The 18,541-nt window shown below is 41.0% G+C and overlaps 1 protein-coding gene across 1 annotated transcript in view; it reads right to left on the bottom strand.

The window, feature by feature from the left end:
- Positions 1–18,541, bottom strand: part of LOC132109301 (E3 ubiquitin/ISG15 ligase TRIM25-like) — a 59,153-nt gene that overhangs the window by 25,489 nt on the left and 15,123 nt on the right. The window contains exons 6-11 of the mRNA XM_059515311.1: positions 18,362–18,454; positions 15,636–16,250; positions 15,048–15,143; positions 14,735–14,968; positions 10,330–10,489; positions 10,142–10,189 (exon numbers count right to left, since the gene is read on the bottom strand). Of these exons, the coding sequence (XP_059371294.1) occupies positions 10,142–10,189; positions 10,330–10,489; positions 14,735–14,968; positions 15,048–15,143; positions 15,636–16,250; positions 18,362–18,454 (1,246 nt within the window). The remainder of the gene's footprint in view (positions 1–10,141; positions 10,190–10,329; positions 10,490–14,734; positions 14,969–15,047; positions 15,144–15,635; positions 16,251–18,361; positions 18,455–18,541) is intronic.

The raw sequence follows: 18,541 nt of genomic DNA on the forward strand, positions 1-18,541 counted from the left end.
GAGACAGAAGCCCACCAGGGCGGAGCAGAAGACTACCACATCCGTGTGGTCGAGACAGAAGCCCACCAGGGCGGAGCAGAAGACCACCACATCCGTGTGGTCGAGACAGAAGCCCACCAGGGCGGAGCACAAGACCACCACATCTGTGTGGTCGCATTAACAGGAGAACAAGTCTGGTTAGGCAAGTGCGAAACAGAGAACATGAACAAGTTAAGGGTAGCCTCCGTGGCCACGACAGGATCAGTCGAGCACTCAGAGAGGTCAGCTGAGACGTGACGAGGCTCTGGAAGTTCCACAGAGGCGAGGAGAGACTCTGGTAGTTCAGCCGAGATGAGGAGAGGCTCTAGTAGTTCAGCAGAGTCGTGGAGAGGCTCTGTTACTTTTTTCCTTTATTGCAGACACAGGTCCATATAACACAACAAACAACACACACACAAAAAAAAGAAATACAAAAAATACATAAAAATTCCATAATAGCCTATAGAATATACAGGCTATTACACCAGTGTCGTCTAAGCCTGGAAGTGTATCTGTAACAGCTTTTCAGAGGACTGACTAGGGCTTCGATTATATAGTTCACTGAACTGTCCAGTCGACACATAAAACCGAACATCAGTTGCCTTAAGAGTGCCTCACAGGTTGGCACTCTATTAGACACAAACAAATGACTGGCACTAAGCCACCTAGGGACACGGAGCAGCAACCTCATTGCATCATTGTATGCTACCTTAAGCCGCTGCATACTCCACAATTGAGCAGTATATAGCGGTGTGATGTAAGTTCTAAACAAAGAGCACTTCACAGAGTCAGAACACATATAAAACTTTATGAGCATATTGGCTTGAGCATAAATTTTACAGAGCTGACGGTATAGATCTTTGTCATCCGTCCAGTCATTAGATATCACATGACCTAAATATTTAACTTCCTCACACACAGCAAGAGGGCTATCTGACAAATAATAAGTCGGAAAAGTTGATTTATTATCCTCATTGCTTCTAACTACCATTATGTGGCTTTTCTTAGTGTTATATTTAATATCATAATCAAAGTCATACTGTGAGCAGACTTTCAGCATCTGCTGCAGCCCAACACTGTAAGGACAGAGCAGGACAAGATTGTCTGCATACATTAGATGATTAACAACAGTGTTGCCCACAAGACAGCCAGTTTTTAACCTATTTAAACTGGTCTGACAGTTCATCCATATAGATATTAAATAAAATAGGAGACATAATTCCTCCTTGTCTCACTCCGTTACTGACATGAAATGGAGCAGATACAACATTGTCCCATTTAACCTGAAACGTTTGATGGGCATACCAATACATTAAAATTCTCACTAAAAATGTAGGGGCACCTCTATCAAGCAATTTTACAAACAGTCGTTCATGATTGATTCTATCAAATGCCTTTGACGCATCAATAAAACATAAAAACATGGTCGAATGCAGGCTGTTATACCTGGACACAATCTCTTTAAGAGCATAGATACACAAATCGGTTCCATGCTTTTAACTGATTGTCAGTAGTAAGAACATACATTTCTAACTTTGTTAGCAGTATTCTCTCCAGTACTTTAGACAAGATACTGGCTAATGCAACTGAACGATAATTGTCAATACTGTTGAGCTTACCAGCCTTGTCTTTAAGCACAGGTAGCAACAAAACCGACATAATAGCATTAGGCATGACCCCATGAACCAAACGACCATTAAAACACATGGAAAGCAAAGGATAGAGCTTATGGCTGGCATATTTGAGATGTTCTGCATTAATGACGTCCATACCACAGGCTTTGTTGTTCTCCAGCATATCAATGGCATCATAGATATCTGCTACCCTAACCATCATATCTGCTGAGAAATCAGTATGTTCATCATTGAATCTAACTGGGTTACTTTTGACACAATTGAATAGGTCACAATAATGCTCTCGCCAGAGCTCAGCTATTTTTTCTGGGCTACTAATACCTTCAATATCAGCTGGTAAAGATATTTTATTGTTATTCATAATTTTGACCTCTTGCCAAAAATCAGTAGGGTTGTTTTTCTGTAGCTTTCTGGCTAGTGAGTCTGCTCTCATTGTATTTTCATTTTTCTTAATGAAACGTAGTGCATACTTAACTCTAGCATTTGTAATTTTTTTTCTATCTAACAATTCCCCTTGTCTGGGCCTTCCTGCCTCTGACCAGAGTCTAAAGGCCTCTCTTGCCTCAGCATACTGCTCAGCCACAAACTCATTCCACCCAGGTCTAATGTTAAGCACCTTACATTTTCTTTTACAGAATGGTACACTGGAAACATTAAGACATTTCACAAACCATCATACATGGCAGAGAGTTTTTCAACATGTAGCACATCCTTACAATTAATATCTGAGCACATTAGGGCTTCATAAGGCAGTGGAATATTATTTAGAAAACTTTCAGTTCGCAATGAGTATTCTGCCACCTCCTCTTTACTCAGCTTTGACCAGTCCAGTTTACTCGAAGCTGCATTCTTATTCCTGGACAGCAGGGGGAGTTTTTCAACATCTAACAAAGAAGCAATAGGTATATGATCTGAGGTGGCAAGTTCATAGCAGATCTCCACATTTATCAGTGAGGCATGAGCATCAGCTGTGGTAACAATATGGTCTAACCAAGATGTTGAGTTCCACGCATCACTAACATAGGTAAAACTTGAGTCAGGCAACAGAGGAATGCTCGATAGAATTAAGTTAGACTCATTACAAAACTGCTGTAAGTGTGTTGCAAATAAAGATTTGCTATCTGACATGTCAGCATTAAAATCACCCATAACATAGACACAAGATGAACTATTCTCCTCTATGAATGTCTAAATAAAAGCTAAACTGTTCAAAAATTCATCCTCATGCTCATATGATTCATACGGTGTATAAACATTTAAGACAATAAATTTCTTTTCATTAAATTTAGTTCAGCAGAGACGTGGGAAGGCTCTGGTAGTTCCACAGAGACATGGAGAGACTCTGGTAATCCCATGGTGTTTAGACTGGATTACAGAAGATCAATGCTGATTTGACTCTGCTCATTAAGATCATTGGTGACTTGCATTTGTTCATGAAGATAGTCGGTGACTTGACCTTGTCCATGAAGAACACTGGTGACTTGACCTTGCCCATGAAGATCAATGGTGACTTGACTTTGTTCATGAAGAATACTGGTGACTGGATTTTGCCCATGAAGATCATTGGTGACTTGCCCTTGTCCATGAATTTCACCGGTGACTTGACTTGACTCCGGAGTGTCAACGGTGACTAGTCCTGACTCCAGAGTGTCAACGGTGATTAGCCCTGACTCCGGAAGGTCAACGGTGACTAGCCCTGACTCTGGAAGGTCAACGGTGACTAGCCCTGACTCTGGAAGATCAACGGTGACTAGCCCTGACTCTGGAAGGTCAACAGTGACTAGCCCTGACTCTGGAAGATCAACGGTGACTAGCCCTGACTCTGGAAGGTCAACGGTGACTAGCCCTGACTCTGGAGGGTCAACGGTGACCAGCCCTGACTCTGGAGGGTCCACGAGCACCTGACTCGACTCTGGAGGGTCAACGGGAACCTGACTCGGCTCTGGAAGGTCAACAGGAACCTGACTCGACTCTGGAGGGTCAACGGGAACCTGACTCGACTCTGACCTGACCTGACTCTGACCTGACTCGGCCATCTTGCGTCGTGAAGCTGGGCTGGCGGTCATCTTGCATCGTGGCGCTGGGCTGGCGACCACCTTGTGCTGTGGTCCTGGGCTGGCGTCCATATAGCCTTGTGGCACTGGGCTGGCGGCCATCTTGTGCAGTGGCGCTGGACTTGCGGCCATCCTGGGCAGTGGCGCTGGGTTGGCGGTCATCCTGGGCAGCGGCGCTCGGCCAGCGGCCATCCTTGGCAGCGGCGCTGGGCTGGCGGCCATCTTGTGCTGTGGCACTGGGCTGGCGGTCATCTTGCATCGTGGCACTGGGCTGGCGACCACCTTTTGCTGTGGTGCTGGGCTGGCGTCCATCTTGCCTTGTGGCACTGGGCTGGCGGCCATCTTGTGCAGTGGCGCTGGACTTGCGGCCATCCTGGGCAGTGGCGCTTACAAAGTGGTGACCCAACCGATGTGATCTCCCTATGTGATTCTCTCTGAAGATATGAGGTTGAGCTCCCTCTTCCTTGTCTACAACTGCTGTGGTAAGTTTGTTCCTTTTTCTTATCAGAAGTGTTGAGGGAAAGCTTTTTGCATCTCACATATAGACAAATTTTTAGAACAGGTCGACATACCCATTGTTACACCAGAGACTGTAGAAATCCGGTGGGGGGAGAATCAACCGTGAAACATGGCTTTTCAGGGACAATACAGTGACAGTGTAGATCAGGAGATCATGGAAATTCAAGCTTTACAAATAAAAGACACCCTTCTTAGTTTAAAAGATAAAGAATTAAACCTTAAATGGAAAAACATTGAAATCATATCCTGGTTTTTGGCCGAGGGCAAAAAATTGGCATCTAAATCGAAATATAAAAAAAATTCAGACTGCCATCGTCTACCTTCTTCGTAAAAATGACTTCGAGACAATAGCCGAAAACAAATGCACAATAGCAAGCATCAAAGAAATTGAAAAAACACACTCTGACAAATTGCAAAAGCTAAGAGCACAGGTAGAGGCATTTACATTCAAAAGGCAAGGTGGGCAAGACAGAGTGAGATGATGTCAAGAAAAGACTCGAACCCAAGACCTTCGGGTTACAAGTCCGACTCTCTAACATAGAGACCTGTCCCCGTGGGACCCAGCACAACCGAGTGCGGCGCGGGACAGTATTTGATGGGTGAGGGTGAATGCGGATGTGGACGGCACGATATTATTGTGTGCGGGTTGCGGGAAAATAAATTTATTTGCGGTACTCCCACAAATTGGAAATAAAATAACTAGAAACAAATAAACCTTTATTTATAATAAAATAAAATAAAAACGATTTACAGGCGCATGGTCGGAAACTAACTCTCGCGTGGTTCATAGGCGCGAACACAGAGGCAAAATGTCTGCACCGCATGACTCAGGTGAATCACTTAGTCCTACAGATATTAGTAAGTTATTAAAGGAACATGCAAAACTACAAAACCAAGCAAAGGAAAATCTGATATTTGGAAATGTTTTTCAGTAGTATGCGACAGCAATGGAAAGCACCTTCCTTTTGCGAGCTGTGACAAATGCAGCAAAATACACACATAGAGTGGGCACAAGTCTGGAACTTCAGGTCTGAAGCGTCATGTGTGCACCGTTTTGAAAGGCCAAACTTCCCTGACATTTACGGCAAGTCAGTCGAAAGTGTCAAGTGCACTAAAAGATATAACAACAGAAAAATGTGTTGACTTTGTTTGTGCCGAGATAAGACCTTATGACACCGTCTCTGGCCAGGGTTTCATTAAACTAGCACAGCACCTTATTGACACAGCAGTCAAGATTGGAAAGTTCAATGTGAAGGAAATGTTGCCTCATCCAACGACATTGTCACGAAATCTGAGTGAAAGGGCACAAATACTAAGGAGAGCTGTTGTCAATGACATGACGGATACAATTGTGAAATATGGTTGCGCAGTGACTACTGACATCTGGACCGAAAACTATCAGAAAACCTCCTTTCTGTCAGCCACAATACATTACATAGAGGCTAATTATGACTTGGTGTCAAGGGTGGTCTTCGCAACCCCATTCGATGCAGGCACTTCAAAAACTGGCGACAACATTCAAGCTTTCTTATTTCAAAATCTCAGAGTATTTGGAATAGATAGTTCACAGGCAAAGAAACTTGTCTTCGTCACTGACAGAGGAGCGAACATGGTTGCAGCTCTACGCGGCTTCACAAGACTGTAGTGCTCACATACTCAACACCATTCTTTCACATGCATTCTCGTCCGCTGTGATGGATTGGCAACCTTCTGAAAGACGTGAAAAAACTTGTCACCTACTTCAAACACTCTGGCCTGGAAGTGAAGCTAAGTAAGTCTCTAAAGCAGTCAGTGGAAACACGATGGAATTCTAATTTTGAAATGCTAGATTCTGTGTTTCAACAGTATGATGAAATTGCAAACATCCTGTTGGATAATAAATAGTATGACAAAGTAGGGTGCATTGACAAGAATATTCTTAAAACCCTGGTGACTTTTTTGAAGCCGTTCAAAGACACAACGAATGACTTTGAGTCAGACAATACAGCCCTAAGTTCGTCTCTACTTACGTGGTCTGTAAAACTAAGAAACCACTGTGAGGCAGCTAGGACTGACTGCATTCTCAGTGAAATTGCATCAACTTGTATGCAACGTCTGGACGAACTAATGTCATCGAACAATTAAGCACCAAATGGAATCCATATGCTCTACAAAATAGCTACATTCCTCACTCCCAAACTGCGTCAGTTAAAAATGATTGATGATAATGAAAGACAAGCTGTGATCCATGCCGTCAAAGTGCTAGTTGATGAGATGGGGTTTGGTGAGGATAACACAGAGGAAAACCTACAACCGCCGCCAGCAAAAATGATTTTTTAAAGAATTTGCAGAATGGGAGGATGCTGATGATACCATGGACAGCGACGTGTCTTTCGAATCTGAAATAGGGAGATATTTAAAGGTCAAGTTGGATGGTTTAGAAGCACACAGATTTATTTCAATGATGATGTCCTCCAGTGATGATGTCCTCCAGTGGTGGAAAAGATGATGTCAAGAATTTCAGAGATTAAGCAAGTAACATGCCATGTACTTTGCATTCCAGCTTCCAGCGCACCATCGGAGAGGTCTTTCAGTATTTGCGGTCACATACTGGAGCAGAGACAGATTAATCTGAAGCCCTCATCAGAGAACGACATGCTATTCCTGCACGGGTCACATCAAGTAGTCGTACAGTTTTTTTTTTTGCTAAATATTTAACATTTGTCTATTTAGTTACTGAGGAATAAGATTTTTTTTTTTATGTTTGAAGGAATTGGTAAAAGCAAAGAAAGCAGTATTAGGCCCTTGGCTACTTTTTTATATATATATTTTTTTGTATTTACATTTCTTACTTTTTTTTTTTTTTACTGTATTTCTATGTTCTATGTTCTAATAATATATATTTTTGTGGGAGCGGGAAAAATCCGTCCTGCGCAGGTCTCTACTCTAACATTTCAATCTTAGTGAAAACTGTTTCTACACTATTTTGTGTGTGTAAACCCTGCTTAATCTTATTTTTACAACCTGAATTCCATAAATGTTGGGTTGTTTTTTTTTTATATGAAAAAAAAAATTTAAACTGAAAGAACTTCAATTAAAATGAGCCAATATTTTATACACATTAGAACATAGAAAATATAACAAATGTTTAAACTGAGAAATGTTACATTTTTTTGCACAAATTGAGCTAATTTCAAATGTGATGCCTGCTACAGGTCTCAATATTTGGGAAGAGGGCATGTTTACCATCTGGTAGCATCTCCTATTCTTTTCAAAAGAGTTTGTAGATTTGTCTTTTGTCTTTGTATCGAGGTTATGAGTTTCTGGAGATTTGGTGTTGGAATTTGTGGTCATATTTTTTGTTTAATGATGTGCCAAATGTTCTCTATAGGTGACAGATCTGGACAGGGAGGTCAGCCCAGCACCGGACTCTTCTACGACGAAGCCATGCTGTTGTAATAGCTGCAGTATTTGTTTTTGCATTATCCTGCTGAAATACACAAGGCCTTCCTGAAATAGACATCGCGTGTAGGGGAGCATATTGCTCTAAAACCTTTATATTCCTTTCAGCATTCATATTGGCTTCTAAACCATGCAAGCTGTCCATACCGTATGCACTTATACACCCCCATACCATCAGAGATGCTGGCTCTTGAACTGAACGCTGATAACATGCTGGAAGGTCTCGCTCTTCTTTAGCCCAGAGTACACAGCGTCCGTGATTTCCAACAGGAATGTCAAATTTGGACTCGTCTGACCATAAAACACTATTCCACTTTGAAATAGTCCATTTTATATTTTTTATATTAAAATATATGTATTATGTAGGCAATAACTCAGTTTAATATTTGACTAATTTACTGAGGTGGCGTTGTTGATTGTTAACTTACAAAAATGATGATAATTTGGTGGATAATTAAAAAATGTTCGTTAATCACCTGTGGGTAGCGTATTCATTCTCATGTAAAATTAACGTTCTCCTGAGGACGCTCTACGACATTATCTTATCTGAGCTCAAACACTGCTCGGGAGAGTTTCAAGATACTAAAAATAATAAATACATATAATTATGAAAATGTGTTAATGTTTATTTTTGTTCTCAGTATTTTAATAGTATTTAATGATAATGAACATAAAAGCATTACAAAACAAATTGATAATATATCATCAATAAAACCACTGGTAACGGTTATGCTGGTGTGTAAGGAAGGTGCACGAGGAAGACTATATACAAAAGGTACTTTTAATAATCGCAGGAGAAAAAGGGCACATCCAACATAAGACAAACGTAACTCAGGATACAACATCAATCACGGACAAGGAAGAACTAAACAGACAGGGTATTTAAGCACACGGGAGGTAATCAGGGAATGAGACAGGTGGGGATTAATCAATTAACAAATCAAGAAAATGAAGATGACCAAATAAGGAAACAGGAAGTCACTGAATATAACAACAACAATGCTGAAGCGGGGGTTTGTATAATTACAATATATAGTCAATTTAAGTGTTATTGCTATTAATATTGTTATTAATAATGTTGAAGATATTTTTGCAACAGCTCCAAGTCTCACATGCAGTGTATAGGTCAGCGTCTGAATCCATTCACTTATTCCATTCACTCCTTCCTGATATAGTGGACTCAACTGCCATACACTATTAGTGAATGAGTGAACTAGTGAGCGATTTTGGACACAGCTTATACACAGCTTTTACATCTCACTGTTACTGATTCATTGTGCAGCTCAAAGCATTATGGGTAGAATCTCTCGTCACTGTCTTCTGATTCATCAACAGTTTCACTGATGATTTATTATCAACCCAAAACCCAGGATAGAGCGTCTGAGTGAATGTGGTCTGGACGGGGTGGATGAGGCTCATTGTGTCAGAGACGCTGTAGAAGGACAGAGTTCCTGCACTGTGATCCACAAACACTCCTATTCTTCTAATGATGTACTTCATAGGGAGACGAGTCTCAATGTTATTGTGTATGAATGAGTAACTGGAGCGAGAGCAGAACAAACTCCAGGACTGATCATTGGATCCAAAGAAACACTCATTACCTGCTCCCTTCCTGCTGATGCTCTTATATGACACTGATATAAACACATTATCTCCACTCCACTCAATCTCCCAGTAACAGCGTCCACACACACTCTCTCTACACAACACCTGCTGATACACATCAAATCTGTCTGGATGATCAGGATACGACTGATCTGTGTCAGTGTTAGTAATCACTCTGTTACTCTCAGAGAGACGGAGGCATTTATTCACTGTGTTCAGATCCAGAGTGAGCTGACGGGAATCTGATGGAGATAAAACACATCAGAATCAGGAATTATGAATCTGTTTGATCTTTTCCTGTAGCTGAACTCTTCATGTTCAGTGTATCGTCAGTGTCTCAATACAGATGACCAGATATCTGTGTGAACCATCATTTACTAGGGCTGCCCACTAATGGAGGCTTAGTCGATCAAAATTTCGCAAGTGGAAAAAAAGGGGGAAAAACCACACAGAAAGTGAAGCCAGTATTGTAATGGATGGGTCATTAACAGCTGGTCTGTGTGGTAATGGCAGCACATGGGTCAGAACTAGGGGTGTGCAATATAGATAATCTGCAACAATATCAAATGGAAAACAAATATTTTCAGATTCTGTTATCCTTATGAAACACGTCCACTGTGGAGATGAAGAGTCAGTGTCGACTTCATCACTGCAGTCGAAAATACAGACAGATGTTTTTCCTAAAACATTCATAATTAGTCAACTAATCGCTTCAAATGTATGACTATTAGTCAATCAGAAAATATTAAAATATTTTAGTCGAGGGCAGCCCTATCATTTACGTTATTTATAAAACTCTTCTTTCAGCTTCTACAGGAAGAACATGAACACACTCAGAGAGTTTTTATGCTTGTTTTCTTACTGACTTACATTGTAGGAAGTCGTTCCTGGTTCTGGGAACAATGTTGGTGAATGTGACTGTGGAAATCAACAGACATGAACAGTGTGATTCTCATGATCCTGTATCTATTGCTAAGTCATTTCTATTATGATGTTCTTCATGATATGAGATGATGATGAACTGGTTTCTGAAAGTAGATGACTCTACGGGACTTTACCTCTGTCTGAGATCTTCTTGAGCTCCTCTTTACAGAAATCCTCCAGTTTGTCTCTCAGCTGATGGACAGATTCTCTCAGATCATCAAAAGTGACGAGAGAACTGAAGAGATCATCATTTACATCTGTAGATTCAGGAGGTGCTGAGAGAGACTGGAAACTCTACAGAAAACAGAAATCAAAACTCATCAGCTCCACACTTCACCCAATAAGCTGCACCAACATCAGATTTGTGCGGCTCTTGTTGACTTGACCGATCTGTAGTAACTCATCTCAATCCAGCACTTACACAGCATCAGCTTAATTCTTCTCTCATTCTTCAACTTGACCCCAAAGAACTAGTTAATTATAGACCAATCTCGAATCTCCCTTTTCTGTCCAAGATACTAGAAAAGGTGGTATCCTCACAATTATATTCCTTCTTAGAGAAAAATGGTATATGTGAGGATTTCCAGTCAGGATTTAGACCGTATCATAGTACTGAGACTGCTCTCCTTAGAGTTACAAATGATCTGCTCTTATCATCTGATCGTGGGTGTATCTCTCTATTAGTTTTATTGGATCTTAGTGCTGTGTTTGACACAATTGACCACAACATTCTTTTGCATAGACTTGAACACTTTGTTGGCATTAATGGAAGTGCATTAGCATGGTTTAAATCGTACTTATATGACCGCCATCAGTTCGTAGCAGTGAATGAAGATGTATCCTATCGATCACAAGTGCAGTATGGAGTACCTCAAGGCTCAGTACTAGGGCCGCTACTCTTCACGCTTTATATGTTACCCTTGGGAGATATCATCAGGAAACATGGTGTTAGCTTTCACTGTTATGCTGATGTTACTCAGCTCTATATTTCTTCGCAGCCCGGTGAAACACACCAATTTGAAAAACTAATGGATTGCATAGTCGATATAAAAAACTGGATGACGAGTAATTTCTTACTGCTAAATTCTGAAAAAACAGAGGTGTTAATTATAAGACCTAAAAACTCTGCTTGTAATAACCTAGAACACTGTCTAAGACTTGATGGTTGCTCTGTCAATTCTTCGTCATCTGTTAGGAACCTAGGTGTGCTATTTTATCACAATCTTTCCTTAGAAAGCCACGTTTCTAGCATCTCTTATTCCGAGGTCACCGTAGCCACCAGATCCAGTCTGTATCCAGATCAGAGGGTCACTGCAGTCACCCGGATCCAGTACGTATCCAGACCAGATGGTGGATCAGCACCTAGAAAGGACCTCTACATCCCTGAAAGACAGCGGAGACCAGGACAACTAGAGCCCCAGATACAGATCCCCTGTAAAGACCTTGTCTCAGAGGAGCACCAGGACAAGACCACAGGAAACAGATGATTCTTCTGCACAATCTGACTTTGCTGCAGTCTGGAATTGAACTACTGGTTTCGTCTGGTCAGAGGAGAACTGGCCCCCCAACTGAGCCTGGTTTCTCCCAAGGTTTTTTTCTCCATTCTGTCACCGATGGAGTTTCGGTTCCTTGCCGCTGTCGCCTCTGGCTTGCTTAGTTGGGGTCACTTCATCTACAGCGATATCGTTGACTTGATTGCAAATAAATGCACAGACACTATTTAACTGAACAGAGATGACATCACTGAATTCAATGATGAACTGCCTTTAACTATCATTTTTTCATTATTGACACACTGTTTTCCTAATGAATGTTGTTCAGTTGCTTTAACCCAATGTATTTTGTTTAAAGCGCTATATAAATAAAGGTGACTTGACTTGACTTGACTCAACTTCAGTGTGCAAAGGTCTGAGAACCATCACAAACTACAAGACACCATCCCCCTGCACTGAGGCGAATCAATAACTTGTTAACGACCTGAATGAGATTTATTGTAGATTTGAAACCCCCCACACCTGTTCTGACCATCTCTGAAGACCTCCTGCAATCCCCCCTCCCCCGCTCTTCAAATCAGTGAGGATGATGTGCGCCAGGTCTTAAGGAAGAACAAAAGAAGAAAAGCACAAGGCCCAGATGGCGTTACACCAGCCTGTCTGAAAACCTTTGCTGACCAGCTGGCCCCCATCTTTTCACAAATCTTCATCAGATCTCTGGAGTTGTGTGAAGCCCCTTCCTGCTTCAAACGCTCCACCATTATCCCCGTTCGAAAGAAACCCAAGATAACAGGACTTAACAACTACAGACCTGTGGCTTTAACGTCTGTCGTCATGAAGTCGTTTGACTTTGAAAACTGGTTCTGTCTTATCTGAAGGACATCACTGGACCCTTACTGGGCCCCCTGCAGTTTGCTTATGGATGATTTGGTCCTCCAGACCAAACTGACCCAGCTCTCTGATCCTAGCTCTATCTGTCAGTGGATCACCAGCTTTCTGACAGATAGGCAACAGTTAGTGAGACTGGGGAAATTCATGTCAAACAGCTGCTCCACCAACACTGGTGCCCCTCAGGGATGTGTTCTCTCCCCTCTGCTCTTCTCCCTGTACACCAACGACTGCACCTCTAAAGACCCCTCTGTTAAGCTCCTGAAGTTTGCAGACGACACTACAGTCATCGGCCTCATCCAGGATGGTGACGAGGTCTGCTTACAGACAAGAGGTTGAGCAGCTGGCTGTCTGGTGCAGTCTTAACAACCTGGAGCTGAACACGCTCAAAACAGTGGAGATGATCGTGGACTTCGGGAGAAACCCCCCTGCACTTTCCCCACTCACCATCATGAACAGCACTGTGACTGCAGTGGAGTCATTCAGGTTCCTGGGCACCACTATCTCTCAGGACCTGAAGTGGGACAATCACATTGCGAAAAAGGCCCAACAAAGGTTGTACTTCCTTCGCCAGCTGAGGAAGTTTAACCTGCCACAGGATCTGCTGAAACAGTTCAACTCTGCCATCATTGAGTCTGTACTGTGCACTTCTATAACTGTCTGGTTTGATTCAGCTACAAAAACAGACACAAGAAGACAACAGAGAACTGTTCGGACTGCTGAAAGGATTATTGGTGCTCCCCTGCCCACCCTTCAAGAACTGTATATATCCAGAGTGAGGAAAAGGCCTCAGAAAATTACTCTGGATCCCTCATATCCAAGTTAACCCCTTTTTGAACTTTTGCCATCTTGTTGGCGTTTCAGAGCTGCAAATACTAGGACAGCCAGGCACCAGAACAGTTTCTTCCCCCAGGCAATCTACCTCATGAACAATTAAATGTTCCCCTCTTATGCAATAAAAATGTGCAATATCTACATATTTATTTGTTACCACCTCCATCCTAGTGTTTCACTCTATTCTATTCCATTATCATCTATAGCACATCTGTTCATACAATTGATTTATTTTGATTTATTTTGCAATATTTGTCTATATATATATATATATATATATATATATAAATATAATTATCCGTGTGTTGTTGTTGTGTCTGTGCACTGGAAGCTTATGTCACTAAAACAAATTCCTATTCACAAGCATACTTGGCAATAAAGCTCTTTCTGATTCTGATTCCACTTTAAATGCGGATGAAAAACTCAACTACGTTGCGGTGAAAAAATGTTACAATGATCATTTTGTGGTGAAGCGTAATGTTATTTTCAAGAGAGCAAAGTTTAATATGCGTAAACAAGAACCCTGCGAGTCAGCTGATAGCTTTATAATGGCAGCCTATATCCTGGCAGAACACTGTAATTTTGAGTTTTGAAAGACTAATTAATTAGTGATTGCATTGCATACAAGACTTGGTACTTTGAGAAAACCTCCAGCTGGACTATGATCTGACATTGACATATCTTAAACTGTGTTCTGAAGATAAACTGAGGTCTTACGGGTTTGAAACGACATGAGGGTGAGTTATTAATAACATAATTATGATTTTTGGGTGAACTTACCCTTTAAATAGCTATACTACATTTTTTTAGTACTCTTTTCACCACTGCCCCTTAAGACATGCTCAGGTTTGGTTTGGTTTCAATACACTGAAGGATTGTTAAAATACAGCTTGATTCCTTGTTTGGGGTTTTCATTAAACTCATCAATATGTGATGTTTGAGGATCACCTGATCCAATTTCGATGAACATCACCCAGAATCTCTACTATGGAGTTCACTGATTTCACTATGACATAATAAATCAGAAGGACAAATGAGGTAAAAAGTTGAAATGTTAGTGACGTTTTGAACTGTTGGTGGCCTAGTGGTGTTTGACAGCTAAATATATCTTACAGAAAAAAAGAACTATGAGAAATGATTCCTAAGAGAATTCCAGAGCTGAAAGCCATTTGTAAGTGATGTCTCTTTCAGAAGAAGATGATCAGGTGAGAGTCTGGCTGATGATTATATAATAAGACACTCATGAACTGTTTCTCTGTGAGTCTCTGTCACAGCAGGATCTGCTCAGGTCCACTATGATCCTGTTCTTCTAGATCTGTGTTACCTGCAGGAACTGGATGTGATCCTGTGTGTGTGAAAGCTGCTCCAGCTCAGCGTCTCTCCTCCTCAGATCATTGATCTCCTGCTCCAGTCGCTCCAGTCGTTCTTCAGCTCGACTCACTGCAGTCTTTTCCTGATCTCTGATCAGTTGAATCAGCTCAGAGCGGCTTCTCTCAATGGAGCGGATGAGCTCAGTAAAGATCCTCTCACTGTCCTCCACTGCTGTCTGTGCAGAGCGCTGTTAGGACACACAGTGATTCAGCTTCAGTGAGTCTGAACTGAGACGGAGACAAACTTCTCTTCTTCTCCAGACTCACCTTATGAGACTCCACAGTCTCTCTCAGCTGCTGAAGATCTTTCTCTCTCTGCTGGATTCTCTGCTGGAGCGTCTTCTGCGTCTCCTTCAGCTGCTTCTGCAGGACAAACAGATGATAGTCAATCTCACAGAAAACTACTGGCACTAAATCATCATGAACAGATCAATCCAGTAAACGTAAGGTGAGGCAGTTTAAAGGTTACTTATCTAAACTGATAACAAATGGCTGTAGTTTCAAACTACAGAAGAGATGATCGGTTACAATTATCATACATGAATTAGTAGAAGTGTAAATATTATTAAAGTGAAACTGACACAGACATAGAACTTCACACTGACCGGGTTCAGCAATTTCACTAATGGAAGTTTATATTTATTATTTCTATTATATGTCAAAGAACAGGTCAATAGTGTAAAGATTGTGTTGATAAAGGTTTACAGTTCATTTTCAGCCAAAAGTGAAACTCTTCTTTTAGCTCCTGTTTATTTCTGCTGCAGTGGGAATGCTGTCAGCTGTTAATATGGTGCCGATATAAACACTTATGAAATGAGTGTCAGCAATATTTCATCAGTATCTCGTGTTAAATACCTGTTTCTCTGTCCTCTGTGCTGCAGCTGATACAGTGTCATGGTTCTTATGTTCATTAATTGTACACAGCACACATATACATTCCTGGTCAGTGCGACAGAAAACCTCGAGGATCTTCTCATGTTTCTGGCAGATCATCTCCTGCAGTCGTCCAGTGGCATCAGTCAGATTGTGTTTCTTTCCATTAAACCAACTCTCATGTTGTTCGAGGTGATTCTGACAGTAAGAGTTCAGACACATTAGACAGGACTTGACGGCTTTGTATTTTCTTCCAGTACAGACGTCACATTGCACATCTCCAGCTCCAGCGTAACAGTCAGCAGAGAGTCTAATCTTCTTCAGTTTCTCCACCACTTCAGCCAGCATGGTGTTTCTAGCTAAAGCAGGTCTTGGACTGAAGGTCTGTCTGCACTGAGGACAGCTGTAGACTCTCTTCTGATCCTCCTGATCCCAGCAGTCTGTAATACAGATCTTACAGTAACTGTGTCCACAGGGAATAGCCACTGGATCTTTCAGGAGATCCAGACACACTGGACACAAGAACTCATCCTGAGAAACTCTGGCTTCTGCCATTTTACTGCATGAATACAGAGACACAAACACACAACAGCTCAACTACACTGCAGCTTCTCTTTCCCTGAAGTCACGTGATTCCTGTTTTCTGGTTCTGTGTTTGAGTCACATGAGTAAAAGAAAAAAAAAGAAAAGCTGATTCCTCATTCCCGCTCCTGTAGAGTCTCTCTCTCTCTCTCTCTCTCTCTCTCTCTCTCTCTCTCACACACACACACACACACACACACACACACACACACGCACACACACAAACAAACACTCAAACAAACACTCACAGACACACACACACACACACAAACAAAGAAACACTCACACACACACACACACACATGGCAGGTCTTTAAAGTTTACAGTCTCTGCACTGGCTACCTATTAAGTTCCCTATCAGTTACAAAATATTATTACTTACCTATAAAGCCCTTAATTGGTTAGCTAACTAGTCTTCTGCCATGCTACAAAGGCAGTTTCACACTGAGCGCAGATATATCTGATCAAGTGCATATTATTATTCTTTAGCTTGGGGATTAAACAAATCATTTTTGCTTGGTTGGAACAACCAGATAGCAGAACGACATTGAATCAATGTTAATGCATCAATCTAATTATCATTGAATCAATGTTGAAATTTAACATTGATTTTTCGTCAGGTTTGCATCATGAAATAATATTATTTTAGAGAAGAAAAATAGATTAAGATAATCATCAACAACTTCAAAACATATGACCGGATTCACAGACAGGGCTTAGCTTAAGCCAGGACTAGGCCTTAGTTAAATTAGGATATTTAAACAGCTTTTATAAAACAAATGTTTGTGCAATGGCAATGACATTTTAAGATCTGTCGGAGCAAGCTATTTGCAGTTAAAACAGCTCAAGCATGCATTTTAATTACAAAAATACGCTTAAAATACAACGTACATACAGTATATGATAACATGAATGAGAAAGTGACTTAAACAAATACATGGAACAGTTTATTCTGAATTACTAAAGCAAATGCCAGGAGAAAAGCTTGTAAAATTTACAACATATTACAAATGCACCCTACAAATTTACCCAAAATAGAAGTAAATACAAATGAAAACTCACAATCAAAGGCAGAAACACTAAAATACTACAGACTGAAACATTACCAGTTTGCTGTTCTGGACTTGAAGCTACTTTACTGATTCAAAAAAGATGTCCTTGCTCCTCATTAAACAGATGTTCAGGACCAAGCAAAGATAATCTCTGAGGCTTCCTTTTTCTCAGCTTTCACTTTTTCTTAGGCATCTAAAGTATAAAAACAAACAGGATGTTAAAACCGCAATATGTTGTAAAACATTTGATTGGGAGTAGTCTATTACTGAAAGAAGGTGGGTCCTAAATATCTATAAATGTGACTTAGTGTACAACAAAATCAAGTGCAAATTGAAATGATAATTCAATCAGGGTGGATTCAGATTTAAGACATAGAAATACCTGCATGTTACTTTGAAGCCCTTAAAGCGGTCATATGATTCGATTTCTATTTTTCCATTTCTTTCGTGTGTTCTGTAGCTATTTGTGCATGTGTAAGATCTGCAGAGTTACACAAAAGGATTTATTATAGATGTGTGTGTATCTAAGAGAAAGCAAAAGCACTTTATTTGTTCTTCTGAAAGTAAATGCAATGAGGACTCATTGGTTAAGATGTATTTACAACAGAACAGCAATACACAGATTGTCAAATTTGTGCAATGCATTTTATGAACGACAGTTTCGTGAACCTAGGAGCGTACACGACCTGTGTACTGCAAACACATACAAGCTTCATCACTGTGTCTGTCACACCACGCTGTTCCTCTTTCAGTCTTAAACTGATGGTAAGACTCAGGACATTATTAACTGTCTTTACATTTATTAAGAAAAATGAAGCTCATGATTATGGAAAGGGGCTTGTATTTCCGATGTGCTCTTGTGGTGTTCGGCCAATCACAATGCACTGTGTCAGCTGGCCAATCAGAGCAGACTGTGCTTGTCAAAACGTTTGAGAGAGAGGCGGGGCATGGAGAACCTACAATAATGTTCAGTATTTGAAATAGAATGTGTTTTTTAACATTAAATAGCGATTTTTATAATTCATATATAGGTATATATATATATTAGATATAATTCATGTGTGTGCTCATCACCTGTGGAGGTGGAAGTGTGAAGCCACTGGGATGTCCTGACATGAGCTCTTCTGTGATGTCACGTCCTCCCTGATTAGGGTCTCTGATCCTGAGCTAGAGACACATTTAGCACACGAAACAGAAGAAATGAGAACATTGCTGAGATAGAGAGAGATAGAGAGAGAGAGAGAGAGAGAGAGA

This window comes from Carassius carassius, chromosome 29, assembly GCF_963082965.1.
Source record: "Carassius carassius chromosome 29, fCarCar2.1, whole genome shotgun sequence".
Lineage (NCBI taxonomy): Eukaryota > Metazoa > Chordata > Actinopteri > Cypriniformes > Cyprinidae > Carassius > Carassius carassius.